Here is an 18063-nt window from a genome sequence, read left to right as displayed (position 1 = left end):
TGATGTTGGTGGTTCAACTGTTGATGATCCTGCTCGGATAACCGACAAACTGAATGAGTATTTTGTATTTGTACATTCACATATGAGGAATTCTGTAAGGAAGGGGACAGAAGTTTACTAAACTCTAACAGGGAACTAAATGATTTTGCAATAACGGAGAGCAAAGGGGAGGAGATATTGTTGAAGTTAAACATAAAAAAGGCCCCTGGCACAGATGGAATCTATCCAATTATATTGAAGGAGGCAACAAGGGAAGTAAGCAAACCGTTAGCCATAATTATGAGAGCATCCTTAGATTCACGGGAGGTCCCCATGGACCGGAGATGTGCAAATGTATCCCCAATTCACAAAGGGGGTTCAAAGGGTAATGCATATAATTACAGACCTGTTAGTTTAACTTCTATTCCAGGTAAAATAACGGAGTCACTGGTTAAAGAAGTGATGCAGGATCACCTAGACAAGACTGCAGTAATAGCTCAGACACAGTATGGGTTTGTTAAGGGGAGGTCTTGTCTGACCAATTTGATTGGATACTACAAAGTGGTTACAAAGGAACTGGATGCTAAAAATAATTTTGATATCATATACTTGGATTTCAGGAAAGCTTTTGATACTGTTGCACATGGAAGACTGCTGTACAAACTGGAGCGGTATGGCATTAAGGACAAGTTGTTACAATGGATAAAGGGACAGTTGAGTGGGAGACAGCAGAGAGTGGTAATAAATGGACACTGCTCTATGTGGACTAATGTTATTAGTGGAGTCCCACAGGGTTCGATAGCAGGGCCCATTGTTGTTTTGTGTATTTATTAATGATATCGATGAAGGTATATCAGGCTTAATGTCCAAGTTTGCAGATGATACAAAGTTGGCAGGGTTGTTAATGCTACTGTAACAGGATCTAGAAAAGTTGGGTAGACGAGCTGAGAAGTGGCAAGAGTTTAATACTGACAAATGCAAAGTACTGCATATGGATAAAAGCAACCGAACAGAAACGTTCCAAACGTTCCAACCTCAATCAGATCACCTGCGAGGTGATCTGATTGAGGTGTACAAGGCCTTGAATGGTTTGAGCAGGGTCATTGCTGATGGGATACCTCCACTTGCTGAGATTAAGAACCTAGGGAGCATAGATTCAAATTGAGGAAAGACAATTGTAGAATAATGTGCGGACTTTTGCCTTTAACCAGTGGGTAGTTGATTCCTCGAACAGATTTCCATCTGTTGTTGCGGAAGTTGATAGCTTAAATAAATTTAAAGCTAAACTAGACACACATTTGGGATGACCGGATGGGTGAAATGTGAATTTGGCTGATGCTCTATAAGCTTGCTTTCTTGCATCATATGCCTCAACTAATGCTAATCCTAGTCAAAGCTTGATATACCATCATCAATATTATTTATAAATACAGAAAACAACAATGGACCCAACACTGAACCCTGAGGGACTCCTAATAACATTAGTGACGGAGCTGCACAAAATTCCATGACATTCCTATTCTAGAGGCAAGCAGCCCATTTTACTTTTTAAAATGGCTATGCAACTCAACATGAATTGGAGAATCATACAGAAGGGTGGTAAAAAGAATTCAAGAACATATCAAAGATATAAAACATGAGAGACTGAAAATGCCAGAGAACGTTGCCTAATTAAAAAAAGTTTTGTTTAAACTCTGGCACAACCACTAAGTCAGAGGAGTTTACGATTATTTTGACAATGAATATAACCATAACTGTGTTTGGCAGCCTAAATTGTAAGAGCACATGGAATATAGGAAAGCCTTTTAAGAGGCTTTCCTAAGCCTGTGTTTCAGACCTCTACCGTCAACAGAAAACAAACAAGGAGTACACTTCACCAAATCCTACTTTCATCTATTCCTTGTGGAAATATTAAAAGAACACAAGAAACCTGAAAACACAAGATGGAATCAACTGTTCATAACAGATTATAATAAAGAGTTAACTTCTACCTTGCCCCCATCTTTATATATCCTTAGTTTGAGTTTTTCATTTTTAGATAGGTGGAAGTCCATCAACCTTGTCCGTGAAAAAATTCAGCATGCAAGTTTAAGCATTTTATATTTAAACTTTATATTTAGATTTCTATTTATAATGGTTTCACTTATTTATTTTGTTGAATTCTTATCTTTCATTTTTTAGCAGTTAATGTCGTGAAAATTTTGCCTTCTTTGATTTTACAATTAAAACTTATAAACTTTAATCTTATTTCACTTCACTCCACCCACTATGGTACTTAGTTACCATGCTCTGTAGCCCACATATTCAAATTCTTTCTTGTGCCCTTTTGCCAATCTTGCAAGAAATATATGCCAGTCTTTAGACCTTTTCATAAAGTTATTTTTTTTTTTTTGTGTGTGTGTTTTCCATACCTGAGATACACTATTCCTAGTACAGAGTCTTAAAATTAACCTACACAGTGGAATTATTAATTTATAATTTACTGGTGAGTGCATCAGTGAATTAGCATTAGCATTAGTAGAGGCATATGATGCAAGAAAGCAAGCTTATGCAGCATCAGGCAAAAAAAAAAAAAAAAAAAAAAAAAAACACAAACCTCTTCCACTTCACCCCTCCGTTCGTTCGAAATACCTGTCCAGCTGAGCCTTAAATTTATTTAGGCTATCAACTTCCACAAAAAGGGATGGAAGTCTGTTCCACCAACCAACTACCCGCTGGCTAAAGGGAAATTTCCACACATCTATCCTACATCTGTCTTTCCTCAATTTGAATTTATGCCCTCTCAGGTGTTTATTCTGAGCAAGAGGCAGTATCCCATCAGCATTGAGCATGCTCAAACCATTCAAGGCTTTGTACACCTCTATCAGATCACCTCGCCGGTGCCTAGTCTCCAGACACTGTAATTTGCAAAACTTAAGCCTTTCTTCATAAGAGCAACCCTTCGTTTCGTTCACTAACCTTGTTGCCCTTCTCTGTACTCGTTCCAGCAGCTCTACATACTTCTTGAAATGAGGCCTCCAGACCTGTATACAGTACGCAAGGTGCGGCCTGACCATTGCCTTATACAAGGAAATAATCACCTCCCTATCCCTGCTAGAAAAATTCCTGTATATCATTGATAAGACACCATGAGCTACTCTTGCAGCCCGTCTGCACTGCTCAGAGAACTTCATATCTTACCTGCACAATTACCCCCAGGTCCTTCTCATTCTCTGCCACAGAGTTGATACGTTGCTCTGGGGTTGCTGTTTTCCATATGTAGTACTTTACATTTGTCAATGTTAAACTTCATTTGCCACCACTCAGCCAATCTGCTCAACCTTTCCAGATCCTGTTGCAGTAGCATAGTGTCAGTAGTGTCCTTGACAACCCTGCCAACCTTTGTATCGTCTGCAAACTTGGACATTAAGCTTGATATACCATCATCAATATCATTTATAAATACAGAAAACAATGGACCCAACACTGAACCCTGAGGGACTCCACTAATAACATGAGTCCACGATGAGCAGTGTCCATTAATTACCACTCTCTGTCTTCTGCCACTCAACCATCCCTTTATCCATAGCAACAATTTGCCACCAATGCCACACTGCTCCAATTTGTGCTGCAGTCTTCCATGTGCAACAGCATCAAAAGCCTTTCTAAGATCCAAATATATAATATCAAAGTTATTCCCTGCATCCAATTCTTTTGTGACTACATCATAGTATCCAATCAAATTGGTCAGGCAAGACCTTCCCTTAACAAAACCATGCTGTGTCTGAGCTATAACTGAATTCTTGTCAAGATGATTCTGCACTGCTTCTTTAACCAGTGCTTCCATTAATTTTCCTGGAACAGAAGTTAAACTCACAGGTCTATAATTACTTGTGTCAGCCTTTGATCCTCCTTTGTGAATTGGGGTTACATTTGCACTTCTCCAGTCTGTGGGTACCTGCCCTGAGTCCAAGGAAGCTCTCATAATTATGGCTAACGGATTGCTTACTTCCTCTGCTGCCTCCTTTAATATAACTGGATAGATCCCATCCACCCCAGGTGCCTTTCTTGTATTTATCTTCAACAATTTCTCCTCCACGTTACTCTCAATTCTTACAAGATCATCTAGCTCACTGCCAGTGTTTACTTCATCTGTGGCATTCCCCTTCCTGAATAACTCCTCATGTGTGAATGTAGATGCAGAATATTGATTTAGTTTGTTAGCTACTTGAGCAGGATCATGAACAGTTGAACCATCGATATCAAGTGGACCAATCTGATTCATCCCCTTCCTTCTAGAGTTTACATACGTAAAGAACTCGTTGTTTTTCTTTGCATCCCTTGCCAAAGATTTCTCGTAATCTGCCTTCGCCTGCCTAACCTCCTTTGTAACTTGGTTACAGATCAACTTATATCTATCATAGGCTTCTGTGTCACATGTTAATTTATATGTATACCATGCATTTTTCTTCTCTGCCATATGTCTCATTAGTTCATCTGACATCCATTTAGGCCTGAACCTTGAACAATATTTCTTAGTTGGTATGTAAAGCCTAGTAGCTTCCAAGATAAGTTCTTTGAATGCTTCCCATTTTGATTTTGCTGTTGGTAACATCATCAGTTGGTCCCACTGTATAGAATTTAAATACTGTCTCAGACCATCGTAGTCGCCTTTACGAAAGCAATAACCCTTCCCTTTACCCCTGATGGTAGTTACCTCCTTGAGTAAATCCCACTTCTCACACCGTGATCACTGCCACCTAGTGGTTTCTCTATCTGCAGATTCTTAATGCATGAAGAATCACTACTGATAATTAAATCAAGAGTATTGCTCCCTCTAGTTGCCTCCCGAACATGCTGATTTAGAAAACAATCATCCAATAAATCCACAAAAACCTTCGTAATGTGTGAGTGACCAACCCACAAATTCCAGTCAATATCTGGGAAATTAAAATCCCCCATTATAAGACTCTAATTTACTGGCCCACTCTATTTCCCTGTACAGTTTCTTAATATACTCATCAGAGTCATTAGGCCTATAGCACACTCCTACTCTCAATTTTGATCTCCCAATGCTTATGTCACACCAAACTGACTCGACACTGCACTGTCCAGCGATGTCAACTGGCTTCACTTCCTTGGATTTTATGTGTTTCTTAACTAATAGCATAACCCCTCCACCCTTCCTATCCTGTCTATCCTTTCTGTAGACGTTGTACTCCCCATATTCCAGTTCTGCATTACTTATATCTGTGTGACACCACGTCTCTGATATCCCAACAATATCCGCCTTTGATGCTTTGAGCAATACCTCAAATTCATCAAATTTATTTACCAAACTCCTAGCATTGGTGTACACACAAGTATACATTCACCTGTTCTGTTTCTTAGCTACCCTAACACAACCCATGTGTTTACTTGTACCCCAATGACTCCCAGCAGTCTCTGAACTATCCTGCATCTTATTTTCCAAGCTGCTGCTCATTCCAATAGAAGCAGTGCAAGAATCACTTTCACCTCTGCCAGTGGCTACTGGTAATCTATTAGTCCTTAGCAGAAATTTTAGTTGAATTAAGAAAATGGAAAATACCATCTGTCTACACTGCACAGAGAATGTCACAGCTGCTTTCTTCATGACTCCTGAATTCTTTTCTTCCTCAACTGTTTTTTAATTCAACCCTTCTGTGCTGTTTTCTATTATCATTTATTTTTGGGTTGTTATTTCCCTTTGTAAAACTTTGCATTTTGCAACATTAAAACATAGCTGCCACTGGCAAAGGTAAAGAAAGCCAACATGAGAACCACAGAAGAACTTACCGCACAAAATCGTTTCCCGCTACTGCAGTTTCTCCCTGCATTCTTGGCAAACAGATGGTGCATGTTATTGGTAGTGGCAGTAGAAGTTGATAACGATGTATTGATTACTTTTTTCTCATTATTAAAAGCAGATTATCGGAGTTCATGAGTGGGCTGAAATTTACTTAGGGGTACACCCATTGTCTGTAGAAGTCGTTTTCGTATCAGGCTAAAACAGCGGGAAGGGAGGATAAACACCCTAAGACTGAGGCGAAAACGACTTCTACAGACAATGCATGTTATCGGTACTGATAGTAGAAGTCACTTTCCTATCAGGTTAAAACAGCAGGCGGGGGGGGGGGAGATAAACACCCTATGACTGAGGCAGTCTGGAGGGTGTACCCATAAGTAAATTTCAGCCCATTCATGAACTCCAATAATCTTTTAATAATGAGAAAAAAGTAATCAATACATCGTTATCAACCTCTACTGCCGCTACCGATAGAACACACCATCTGTTTACCGAGAATGCAGGGAGAAACTGTGGTAGCAGGAAACGATTTTGCCAGGTAAGTTTTCCAGAAGTTTCCCATGGTTCTCGTGTTAGCTTTCTTTACTTTAGCCTCGCCACTTATCTGACCATTTTTGAATAGATGGTCAGATAAGTGGCAGCAGTTTTGAAAACATAGCTTTCACTTATCTGACCATGCTATCTAAGTCATTCTGAAGAAGTGTAGTCTGGCACTGGTCATTAATCAACCTCAAACTTCACATCATTTGTAAATTTTGACATCACATTCTGGATCCCTTCATTAATGTCATTTAAGTAAACCAGAAACAGGAAAGGGTTCAACACCAATCTCTGAGGGGGTCCCACTTTTAACCAGAGCCCATTCTGAAGAATAGCTACTAATTAAAAACACTTTGCCTCCTTGGGCTGTAACCATTCCATAATACATCTAAGGATCTTTTGCCATCCCAGTATGTTCCTGGTTTATATAGCAATTTCTTGTGGGGAACCACATCAAGTGCTTTGTTAAAATCAAAATAAACAATGTCAAAGTTATTTTTTGTATTGGATTTATCATATACAATCCAATTATCATGGACAATCTGGCATAATATCATTGCTGTCCTTAAAATAACTAGGTATGTGCTCTCTACCCCAGGAGTCTTAATTGCCTTCAGGCTGAAAAGTTTCCTAGTAAACAGTCCTTTGTAATTTCCATATCACTGATTTCATTCATAGTGCTTAGTTTCACTAGCAGTTTATATTCACCATGAAGTGACTTTCATTTTTAAAGATTGAGGTGAAGTACCCCTTAATTAATCAGTGACTCTCCCATATTTATTATATAAAGGTCTAATATAATTTGCTCTTATCACCTTCATATTTACATAGGCTCCCTGTAGTTTTTCTGCTCTCTTAGCTGAGTGTGATTTCTCATATTCAGCCTAACCATTTTTGTGGTACGATTGCAGATCAAATTATGACTATTATATTCCTCAGAGCTTTGCAGTGCTCAACAGCTGCCCATGCTCTCATTTTTTGCTCTTTTTAACTAGCCAGTTCCTTATTTAGCTACTTCAGCATCCTTCTTATGTACAGGATGTCTATAAATTATTCAACAGATTATGAAGCTCTATTAAAATTTTACTGTGATAGGCACTGTAAAATGGTTCGCTGCACTTAATAAAGCAACTCAAAGAATTTCTTATCACAATTTCTTATCATACAACTGCACTTCAATAAACTTCCACATGGACATCTTTGGTAGCACATAGAATGTCAAGACAGTAGCTGATTTCATTCCAAATAATTTTTGAAGCATCTCTTGAGAAATGGAAGTCACTACCTGTTCAATCTGGTCTTTTAACTCTGTGATGTTAACTTTTTTTGTATATACTTTGTCCTTCATGTAGCTCCATGCAAAGAAATCTATACTTGTGGTATTCGGAGAACAAGGAAGCCAGGGAACGGGGACTATCCTAGCTGATCCATTAGTTAGGAAATTTTTTGAGAAAATTGCACACATACAAGCTCTAGTGTGATGGGCCCCACCTTGCTGATAGAGCACATGTAACTGCATATCTTCTAGCTGAGGTGCAGCATACAATTTGAGCTTATCTATATAATTTGCAGAGTTCACAATGTTTTTTTTCACAGAAGAAAAATGGCCCAATCACCTGGCTGAAGAACAGTGCACACCACATGTTTACTTTGTGACTATTACCTCACACTCATGTTCACGAACTGAGTGGGAATTTTCAGATCCTTATATGCAACAATTGTGTCTGTTAACTTTACCAGACAGGTGGAATGTTGCTTCATCACTGAAAACAACATTTTCCAGAAAGTGCTTATCTTCATCTTCATGGCTGAGAATGTGAATTCCAACAGCGAATTCCTCTCGTTGTGGTTTGTTGTGAGGCTTAATTTTCTGGACAATTTGCACTTTGTAAGCTTAAAGTTTCAATCTCTCTTGCAAACTACTACCCTGTGCAGTATTTGGAGCTGCAAGCTTGCTTGTCAGATATATTTTGTAGAACTTCAGGTGAACACTTCCTGATGAAACTTTTATCTGCAGATACCCTAGGCCTATCTGCTCTTTTCTGGTGCAGTAAACTGCTGGTTTCTTGAAACTCTTTCAACCATTGCTTTGATTGTTCCATAGATGGATCTTTTTAGAATTCCCATTGAAAATGTCTCTTTACAGTCACAGGAGATTTAGTATCCCATAGCCACAACAGGCATATTGTTTTCTCCTGTACTGTTGCAACACTTGCTGGGATTAAAGCTGCCAGCAGCATGAGAAAAAACTCATTGAGTTGTTTTGATAACTGCAGCAAAACATTTTAAGATACCTATTAGAATAAAATTTTAATCAAGCTTCATATCAGGTGAATAATTTATAGACACCCTATATTTTCTCAGTGGTAAACTCATATATTCATACATGGCTTCAGTAATGGCAGCGGCAACTTTCAAGTTATTCCATAATTCACCTGTTTTTGCCTCCAAAAACAGTGAACTAGGATGACAGCATCCAATAATGTTGTCATCCTAGTTGATAGATGCATCGTGTGTTCTTAAAAATCTCCACATTATAGTATTTCGCACATTAAAAACAACAGGGCTTATGGGAAAAATAGGGATTGTGGCAGAGCACTCAAAAAAAAAAAAAAAAAAAATGTTCTGGTAAGTAAAACACTAAAAAAAAAGTTAGAAACTCAATAAAATTGCTAACACGGATTTAAACATCTTAAATTTATAATAAATAAATATTACACTTTACCTTGACAAGATACGTTTTGCTTGATTGATATTTCTGGCCCCGAGTGCCAAGCGATTTTCTTCCTGTGATTATAGAGTGCTCTCCAAAGTGATATAGTTTTGTTTATTTTCTAGTGCGGCTGTTATTTTATTTACTTGAAATGGTTCTGCACTTTAGACGTCAAAAGTAAGAACCCAGAAAGGCAATCCACCTTTCTTTTCTTATTCTTTATATATATATATATATATATATATCACTAACCAACTCTACTAACTTAAACAACTGCTTGGTCACTGGTGGCACTGCTCGTGCCTCCACATGGCGGTGCTGGTAACCTGGGGGGATAAACCAACTTCAGGGCAAAAAGAAGCAAAGATGGAAACAAATAAATTTCCACGTTTAGAGCCAAAGAGCTCTCAACAAAGTGACAAATATGATACTGACCATGATGTCTCTCTCTTGAAAAGAATGAAAAAGGACACTGACAGACAGGAATTACCAGCTTTCCTAATAATACATTCTCTGTCAACACAACCTGTGCACAAGCTCTTCCCCTTCATCATTCAGAGATGCCTCGAACATGCCGCAGGTTGACCAAAAATGGTGAAAAGTCTCCAATCTGGAGATTTATTAATAGAGACCACCAGTTCGACACTCTGAACAGATGTATTATTACATCTGACATCCTTGAGTGGAATCCCAGTTCAAATCACGCCACATACCAGCCTCAATTCTTCAAAGGGAGTGATCATTGAATGGGATTTATTGAACATTCCTGAAGATGAAATAGTTCAGGAACTTAAAGAACAAAAAAACATACAGGCAAAAAGGATCATGATCCAAAAAGATGACAGTTTAGTCCCTACCCAGAGTATAATTTTAACTTTCAGTTCTCCAAACCTACCAGCTTCAGTCAAGACAGGATATTTAAACAGTCGTGTTTGGCTATATATATCCCAAACCCCCTAAGATGTTTTAAATGCCAAAAATTTGGCCATTCCCAGACAGCATGCCATGGAGACGCAACATGTGCAAACTGCGGGTGTAAAACTCATACACAAACAGAATGTAAGGCATCAACCCAACAGTGTTCAAATTGCAAGGGCAACCGTCCGGCATATTCCAAAGACTGCGACCTCTGGAAGTTGGGGGAAAATTATAAAATTGAAAATAAAGTTTCCTACAAGAGGCAAGAAAACAAGTAAAATTAAGTATGCCAAAATGCATCTATGCTTCTGCTACTTAGTCACCAAGCAGTAGCATGTCAGACAGAAGTGTCCATCCCTCCAGACACATCGATCTCAGACTGGGCTTGATCAGTCCTCTTGGTCCAGCATCCATCTCCACCAAACATTGTAGACCAATGCAATAATACACCACTGACAGTTCCATCCCAGAGAGTTCCCCGTTGTCAAACAGTGGATAATTTGCAGAAATCTGATCCTGTTGAGGTGAAGCAATCTCATCAACCAAGCATGGACACAGATGATGCAACCAGCCAAGAAGATGTGCTTGAAATACATGCAGACGATGATATAGAAGAAAGCAATGGCTCAGGACGCCCGAATTTTTTAAGAAAAGAAAAATCAAAACTTGACAGATATAAACAAGCCACTCAAAAAAAAACAGAAAGACTCATCTTCTGCTCACAAAACTAAATAATGAAACAAATCATACAATGCAATTTCAGAGGTTTCCACATCAATATTCATGATATCTATGAATTAATTCAACATTACAATCCTGCGGCCATGTGCTTACAGGAAATGAACTTAACACAAAAATCTCAGTTTCAGTCAAAAACTATACTATCTTCAGAAAAGAATGACCTGAAACTAACAGTCCCCATGGAGGAATAGCTATACTATGTGTCTGGAGTCCCCTCCAGACACATTCCATTGCAAACATCATTAGAAGCTGTTGCTACCTGTATAGTAATCGGTATTACATTGACAGTGGTCTTGGTATATCTTCTGCCAAACCGTCCATACACAATTCAGGATCTGGAAAATCTTATTTCTCAGTTACCGTCTCCTATCTGTCTAGGAGATTTTAATGGACATCATCCACTGTGGGGTTCTGTGGTCCCAGTGGATGTGGTGAGCTTACTGAAATGCTACTTGACAGGGAGAGAGAATTTGACACTATTGACCACTGGCTTACCTACTTACATCCATTTTCCTACTGGGTCAACCACTTCGATAGACCTCTCAATCTGCTCTCCAATCCTCTTCCCAACTATAGAGTGGGCAGTACACAACAATCCTCTAAACAGTAACCATTATCCGCTGATTTGTAGCATTAGCATTAGTAGAGGCATATGATGCAAGAAAGCAAGCTTATGCAGCATCAGCCAAAAAAAAAAAAAAATTTCCACTTCACCCCATTCGTTCGAAATAGCTGTCCAGCTGAGTCTTAAATTTATTTAGGCTATCAACTTCCACAACAAGGGATGGAAGTCTGTTCCACCAACTAACTACCCACTGGCTAAAGGCAAATTTCCGCACATCTATTCTACATCTGTCTTTCCTCAATTTGAATTTATGCCCTCTCAGGTGATTATTCTGCATTCAAACCATCCAGTCCAAACAAACAGAAACAAAAAAGAAATGGAAATTTTCCAAAGCTAACTGGACAGAATTTACCAATCATGTATCTTTTGATGAGGATATCATCGAATCTTCTGCTATTGCCACTGCTACCGATCATATCAAAATGCAGATACTAACAGCTGCAACAGCTGCCATCCTACAGTCTCAAATAAGAAACCATTGGCATACCAATCCCTGGTGGAATGGTAATTGTAACAAACCAAAATGAGAAAAAAACGCAGCATGGGACAACTTCCGCAAATATCCCACCACTGCCAACCTTATTAACTTCAAGAGACTGAGAGCCAAAGCTCATTACATCTGGCAAAAAGCCAAAAAAGATTCATGGATAAAATTTGCTTCATCAATCAACAAAAATACTGATACCCGAATAATCTGGGAAAAAATAAAGAAGCTAAGTGGAAAATATCATGTATCACCTTCTCCTATTATTAACTGGAATGGGAAGGAGATTTCCTCTCCTGGGGGATTGCCAATGCCTTAGGAACTGTGTTCTGTGAATTGTCCGCCTCAAGCGCATATCAACCGTCTTTTCAAAAAATTAAAGCCGAAGCTGAGAAAAGGAAACTGAACTTCAAAGCTACATGTCCTTTACCCTATAACCAACCACTCACAATATCTGAACTGAAAGAATCTATATATACCTCAAGAAACAGTGCTCCTGATCCTGACGGAATTTACTATATAATGCTTCAATATCTCAATCAGAAATCACTATCGTCATTGCTAAAATTTTACAATCGGATATTCTCAGAACATATATTTCCCACTTCCTGGCAACATTCTTATGTAATAGCTATACTGAAACCTGGAAAAGATCATTTGATTCCTTGCAGTTATAGCCAAATTTCTCTAACCAGCTGCTTGAGAAGACTGGAAAAAATGGTTCACTGTCAACTCACCTGGTATCTTGAATTCCGAAACATAATCAGTAACAATCAGTTTGGTTATCGAAAGAACAGATCTTCCCTAGACTTCATGACAAAAACTGAATCAAACATAAGAAACACATTCATCAGAAATCAACATCTCGTCATGATATGCCTTGATATAGAGAAGGCTTTTGATACCACATGGCGATAAGGCAACCTAATCATATGAGAGGTCGTTTAACATGTTTTATTCAAAGCTTCCTTCGACACACAGATCTTTCCAAGTTAGGTACCGGCAGGTTTTATCTCAAACATACATACAAAAAGGAGTCCCACAAGGCTCTGTTCTTAGTGCCACTCTGTTTTCAATATGAACAAACAATATCACAAACCACATTCCAAACACTGTTGACTTACCATATCCTGCCATTCCCAGAATATGAACTATATTGAGAGGCATCTACAAATATCCATAAATAATATTGAATTATGGAAGGCACAAAATGTATACAGACTGTCAAGCCCCAAATCTGCAGCCATACATTTCTGCACAAAGCACAGAATGCATCCTGAACCTGAGCTGCACTTGGCCAATCACCCTCCACCAATAGTGAACAGTATTTGCCTCCTAGGGCTAATTTTTGATAAGAAGTTAAACTTCTAGGAGCACATCAAATTTCTAAGAACCACTTGCGCAAAGAAAATGAATATACTCTGGGTCATCTTGGGGTGCAGATCGTTATACCCGCTCCACTTATATAAGTCCCTAATTAGATCTCAGCTAGGCTAGAGAGCACATGTTTATGACTCAGCTAGGGGGAGCACCTTAGTCCATCTTGCACCCTTCCAACACTCTTCTCTTAGGTTAGCCCTAGATGCATACAGAACATCTCTGGTTCAAAGACTTTACACTGAGGCTCACGAACCTCCACTTAGCATCAGAAGGAAGATGTTGCTGATGAATTATTCAGCTAAAATTAAAAGCATGCCTACTCATCCTGTTTGGCCACTACTGCATAATCCTCAGTGGAAAATCCATTATGAAAAAACCCAGAACAATTCAGCCTACTGGTATCAGACTGCAGAATCTAAGAGAAAGCTGGAACATCTGGCTTGATAATATCCTTAGAGAATCAAAGATCCAGATCCCCTGTGGACTTCCTTTACACTGTCTTGTGATGAATACTTTGAGCAATGGGGATAAAGGTTCTATAACAAATATTAACATTCAACAACTACATTTTGCTCACACACACAAAAGTACCGCCACTTTACCCAGATCTATACTGATGGTTCAAAGTCTGAGAATCGAGTGGGTGCAGCTGCAGTCTTCCCTAATACAACTATTTCAATTTCACTTCCAGCCGAATGCGGCAATTATACTGTTGAACTCCATGCCATTAAGCTTGCTCTGAAAAACATCTCACTCTCATCAATAAATAAAACCATAATATATACTGATTCACAGAGTGCTCTTTTAACTTTGAAAAGCACTTCCTCACCTAACAATCCTTTATTAAAGCTCATAAGACATAAGCTGATGTGTCTACATGAGCATCGGCAAACTGTTATCTTCTCTTGTATTCCTGGCCACAGTGGTATTCCAGGAAATGAATGTGCAGATGATGCTGCAAAGCATCCTTCCAACATAGCCTCAACAAATGATCTGTTCCCATATCCTGATTATTAACACAACATACGGAGAACATCTATGGAACAATGGACACTTCTGTGGAAAATGCAAACAAATAACAAGCTATTTCAAATAAAACCTGAACCACAATTATGGCCTTCTAGCCTTCGTAAAAATAGAAAAGAAGTAATCTTAGCCAGAATTTAATAAGTCGCACTCACCTCACACATCTCTACCTACTTACAGGAAATGATACTCCTCGGTGTGCACACTGCTCGCAGCCACTTACAGTAAAACATATACTCCTTGAATGTAGCTTGTTCAACAACGCCTGACAAAAATCTTTTAGTTTGATTTCAGATCTACAACAACTTTTGTGTCTCAATAGCATCATAGGTAAAGAAGCAAATCTCTTGGAATTCTTTCTCTATTTAAAACAAATTCAAATGTATGACTGTTTCTAACTGCTGCACAAGCAGCTCTTTTATGTAAAGTCAATTGATTTGGGAGGTGCAATATGGCTACATAGCCCTTGCACCAGAAAACATAACAACAACAACAATTGATATTTCTGTTCACTGACATTTTTTTTTTTTTGGGATTATAAAATTTAAAACAGTAAAAAAAGAAAAGCAATCAATAATGAAGAACACAGAACACACAAATTGCACAACTTTACGAAGCTTAAAAAATAGGAATGAAGAGAAGATTCTGAAATTTTATGTTTTTTATTATATGATTTCAATGAAGGGAAAACACATTTCACCATAATAACATAAAAACCCACAGAATTCCAGCTATTGGCATTATCGCAAATGCAGTAAGATAGAGTTTACTACCTGTTTATAATTAGATTGTACTAACACAAAAGCCCAATAAACTGGAAACTGCAAATTGTTTTTAATGTTTTATGGTAGTGACCTCCAGAAATGTGCTCCTCCGCTCACGCTATCCTGCCTCCCAAAATTTCTGTTCAAACAGAAAAATGTGAGCTGAAAGCGTGAGTCGGCCTACAATATCACCTGTTATCTTGTGAATACATCGAATGACAACAGTGTGTCTCTGACCAATACAACTACAGTAAATGGGAAATATAGCTCTCACACATTTGACATTTTTAAGCTTCGTAAACTTGTATGTATTGCTGCACAGGTTGCTACGTTCAGCTCGGTGCCAAATTTTGCATTCACCTGGTGTCACTCGCAGATGAAATTACGCAGAAGCCAACATGAAAATTGCGTTATACTCACATTGTTCCCTAATATATCAGTCGTGTTGGAGCAAATTCACGTTGCAAAAATGTGCATTATAGCAGAACTGATTGTATTCCAAGATCAACCCAGTGCCTCCCGTAGCCAGGAGCAGCAGTGCATAGCACACGCTTCTTGATTAGACTGGGGTTTGAGCCCGTGACCGCCAAATACGGAGGATACGGAAAGGTCAGGGAATGATCACCGCATATCCCTGGAGAAATATGGCCTTATTTGCCAATGCTCCTAAAAACCAAATAACAATAAGATCATCCCCTCGCTAATGGTTCCTGTTTTCCCTGTGAAACTTTATGGGTTACAGGTGATGAAAGGTTCAACTTATTCTTTCCTCCTAGCACATCACTTCCAAATCTCATATTTAAGCTAAATGGTGGTACTTAGGTCACTAAAGTTTGAGAATCTTTGCTTTAGTACTTTCCCTATCATGCTGATATACTTGTTTTATATATATATATATATATATACACACACAGTGGATTCCGGTTATTTGGGCCACCAATTAATCGGGGCAGCCATTTATTTGGGGCAAATATTAAAAAACAGAAACCAATCGAGAAAATAGCCAGGGTTTACTTTGCTTAATTGGGACAGCATGCCGTTTAATCGGGGCAGGAGACTGCAGCACTGGAGATTACCCTACAATTGTCTCAGACGGTACCACGTGGTTCGGTCGAAATTCTGGAGGTCACAACCATAAAACAATTAGCAGTTACCTGTTTATTGGCTTTTCTGTTAGTGAAATCTATCATAAACGGACAGTAAACTTGATCTTACTGAATTTGCGATAATACTGACAGCTGGAATTCTGTGGGTTATTATGGTGAAATGAGTTTACACTTCAATGAAATCTTCAATCATGTAAAAAAATTAATTTTCTGATCTTCTCTTCATTCCTATTTTTAAAACTTTGTAACTTGTTACTCCGTTCTCACTTGCGCGTATTGTGTTACTTGTAATTTGTGTGTGCTGTGTTCTTTGTTATTGATTGCTTATCTTTTTACTGTTTTAAATTTTAACTCCCACCCACAAATGTCAGTGAACAGAAATGTCAACTAGTTAGTATGTACATATTACAGTACGTATTAATTATTCCGATTATCACGTATCATTTAATATTTTAATTGGTAAGGTAATAAAGGGTAAATTTGTGCTTAATATATCTTTGCTTTTATAGCCTGTGGATAATATTCCTCCTATTTTCGCCAATTAGAATCGCTGTTAAAATTCAAATTAAAATTCACAAAAGTGATCACAATGACCGGCGCTTACTGCACATCGTATAGTGAACGTATACGAACGGTATACGTTCACATCGTAACGTGATTTGGTTGTACAGTGAACCAACCAGTCCACATCATAATCACGTTCATAACGTGATTTGGTTGTGCAGTGAACCAATTGTAAAGGGGGGGGGGGGTACATTGTATTTTTAACTATTTACGTGAAACTTCGGATAATTGAGGCAGCCACTTAATCGGGCCAAAATGCACTAGTCCCGATGTGTCCCAAATAACCGGAATGGACTGTATATATAAAAAAAAAAAAAAAATATATATATATATATATATATATATATTTTTTTTTTTTTTTTTTTTTTTTTTTTTTATACTTATATATATTATCTTGTCTAGTTGATTTAAAATTTCATCCTCCATGATAAGCTTCGATCAGTTGCTCCATCAGTTGAAGATTGAAGTCTCCCATAAAAGATATATTAAAATTTTAAAATTAATGTGTTATTTAGTTTCTGTATTTGTATTTAAAATATCACTATGAAATATATACAGTATTTAATAAATTCACAAATGAACTGACTTTTTTATTTTGACACATCCCTCCAGATTTTCCCAGACTTATTCCAGAAAAAGGAACAGAAGAAGCTCACAAAGTATTAGAAATGAGAACTCTCGTAAATACTTTTCAATTTCCTGTGATTACGTTTGGTTGTCTTCTGTATCCTCAGTTAACAAAAGGTTTAAAGATATCAGAAACAGAAATACGATACAGAAAAGGTATCTTTTTTTTCCCATTTATTAATTTTTTTTTAAAATTATTTTAATGTAGAAAAAGCTGTATGGCCTATGAAATAAAGTTGAAAACTGAGAAATTCATTTATCACAAGCCCTCTGAGATTCACTAATCAAGACCATTCACTATCCAATTAGACAGTAAGTCTTGAAATAGGCTGTCATAGCAGCATCTCATATTTATTCTCATATCTACTTCAGACCAGTTAATTCAAACTTGAGTGAAAAGTAGTGTTCCTCTTTTCACTTAGGTTTGAATTAACTGGTCTGAAGCAAAGGTGCAGGCCCCCCCACCTGCTCGTGACTTTTTTTTTTTCTTTATTTATTTATTTTCTTTTATTCTATTTTATTATTTTTATTTTCCTTGTAATTCCAAATTCAGATCACACAATTTACTGGTAAATGCCAAAAAACGCCAGATCACACAACCACTCCGTATCTTGTAGCTGCTGATAATCAACTCCCCTTTGATCAACAAATCTTTTAATTTCATTCAGCAAATTCAAAATCTCTGTAGAAACTTGCTCCGACTCAGCCACCTCACATCTGTGTGTAATATCAGATCGGGTTCATTTTCATTGAGTTGCATTTTGAGTCTCCTTTGAAGAGATTGTCCTAT

General features: G+C 37.9%; 1 protein-coding gene across 1 annotated transcript in view; it reads left to right on the top strand.

Annotated features, from left to right (window-relative positions):
* LOC150078826 (ganglioside-induced differentiation-associated protein 1-like) overlaps window positions 1-18063 on the top strand; it is a 58432-nt gene that overhangs the window by 18541 nt on the left and 21828 nt on the right. The window contains exon 3 of the mRNA XM_090383390.1: window positions 17259-17429. Coding sequence (XP_090239516.1) covers window positions 17259-17429 — 171 coding nt within the window. The remainder of the gene's footprint in view (window positions 1-17258; window positions 17430-18063) is intronic.

The sequence above is a fragment of the Mastigoproctus giganteus genome, chromosome 10 (genome assembly GCF_048544385.1).
Source record: "Mastigoproctus giganteus isolate SK-2022 chromosome 10, ASM4854438v1, whole genome shotgun sequence".
Taxonomy (NCBI): domain Eukaryota; kingdom Metazoa; phylum Arthropoda; class Arachnida; order Uropygi; family Thelyphonidae; genus Mastigoproctus; species Mastigoproctus giganteus.
The sequence above is the reverse complement of the archived record's forward strand: the minus strand, read 5'-3'. Positions and strand labels throughout refer to the sequence as shown.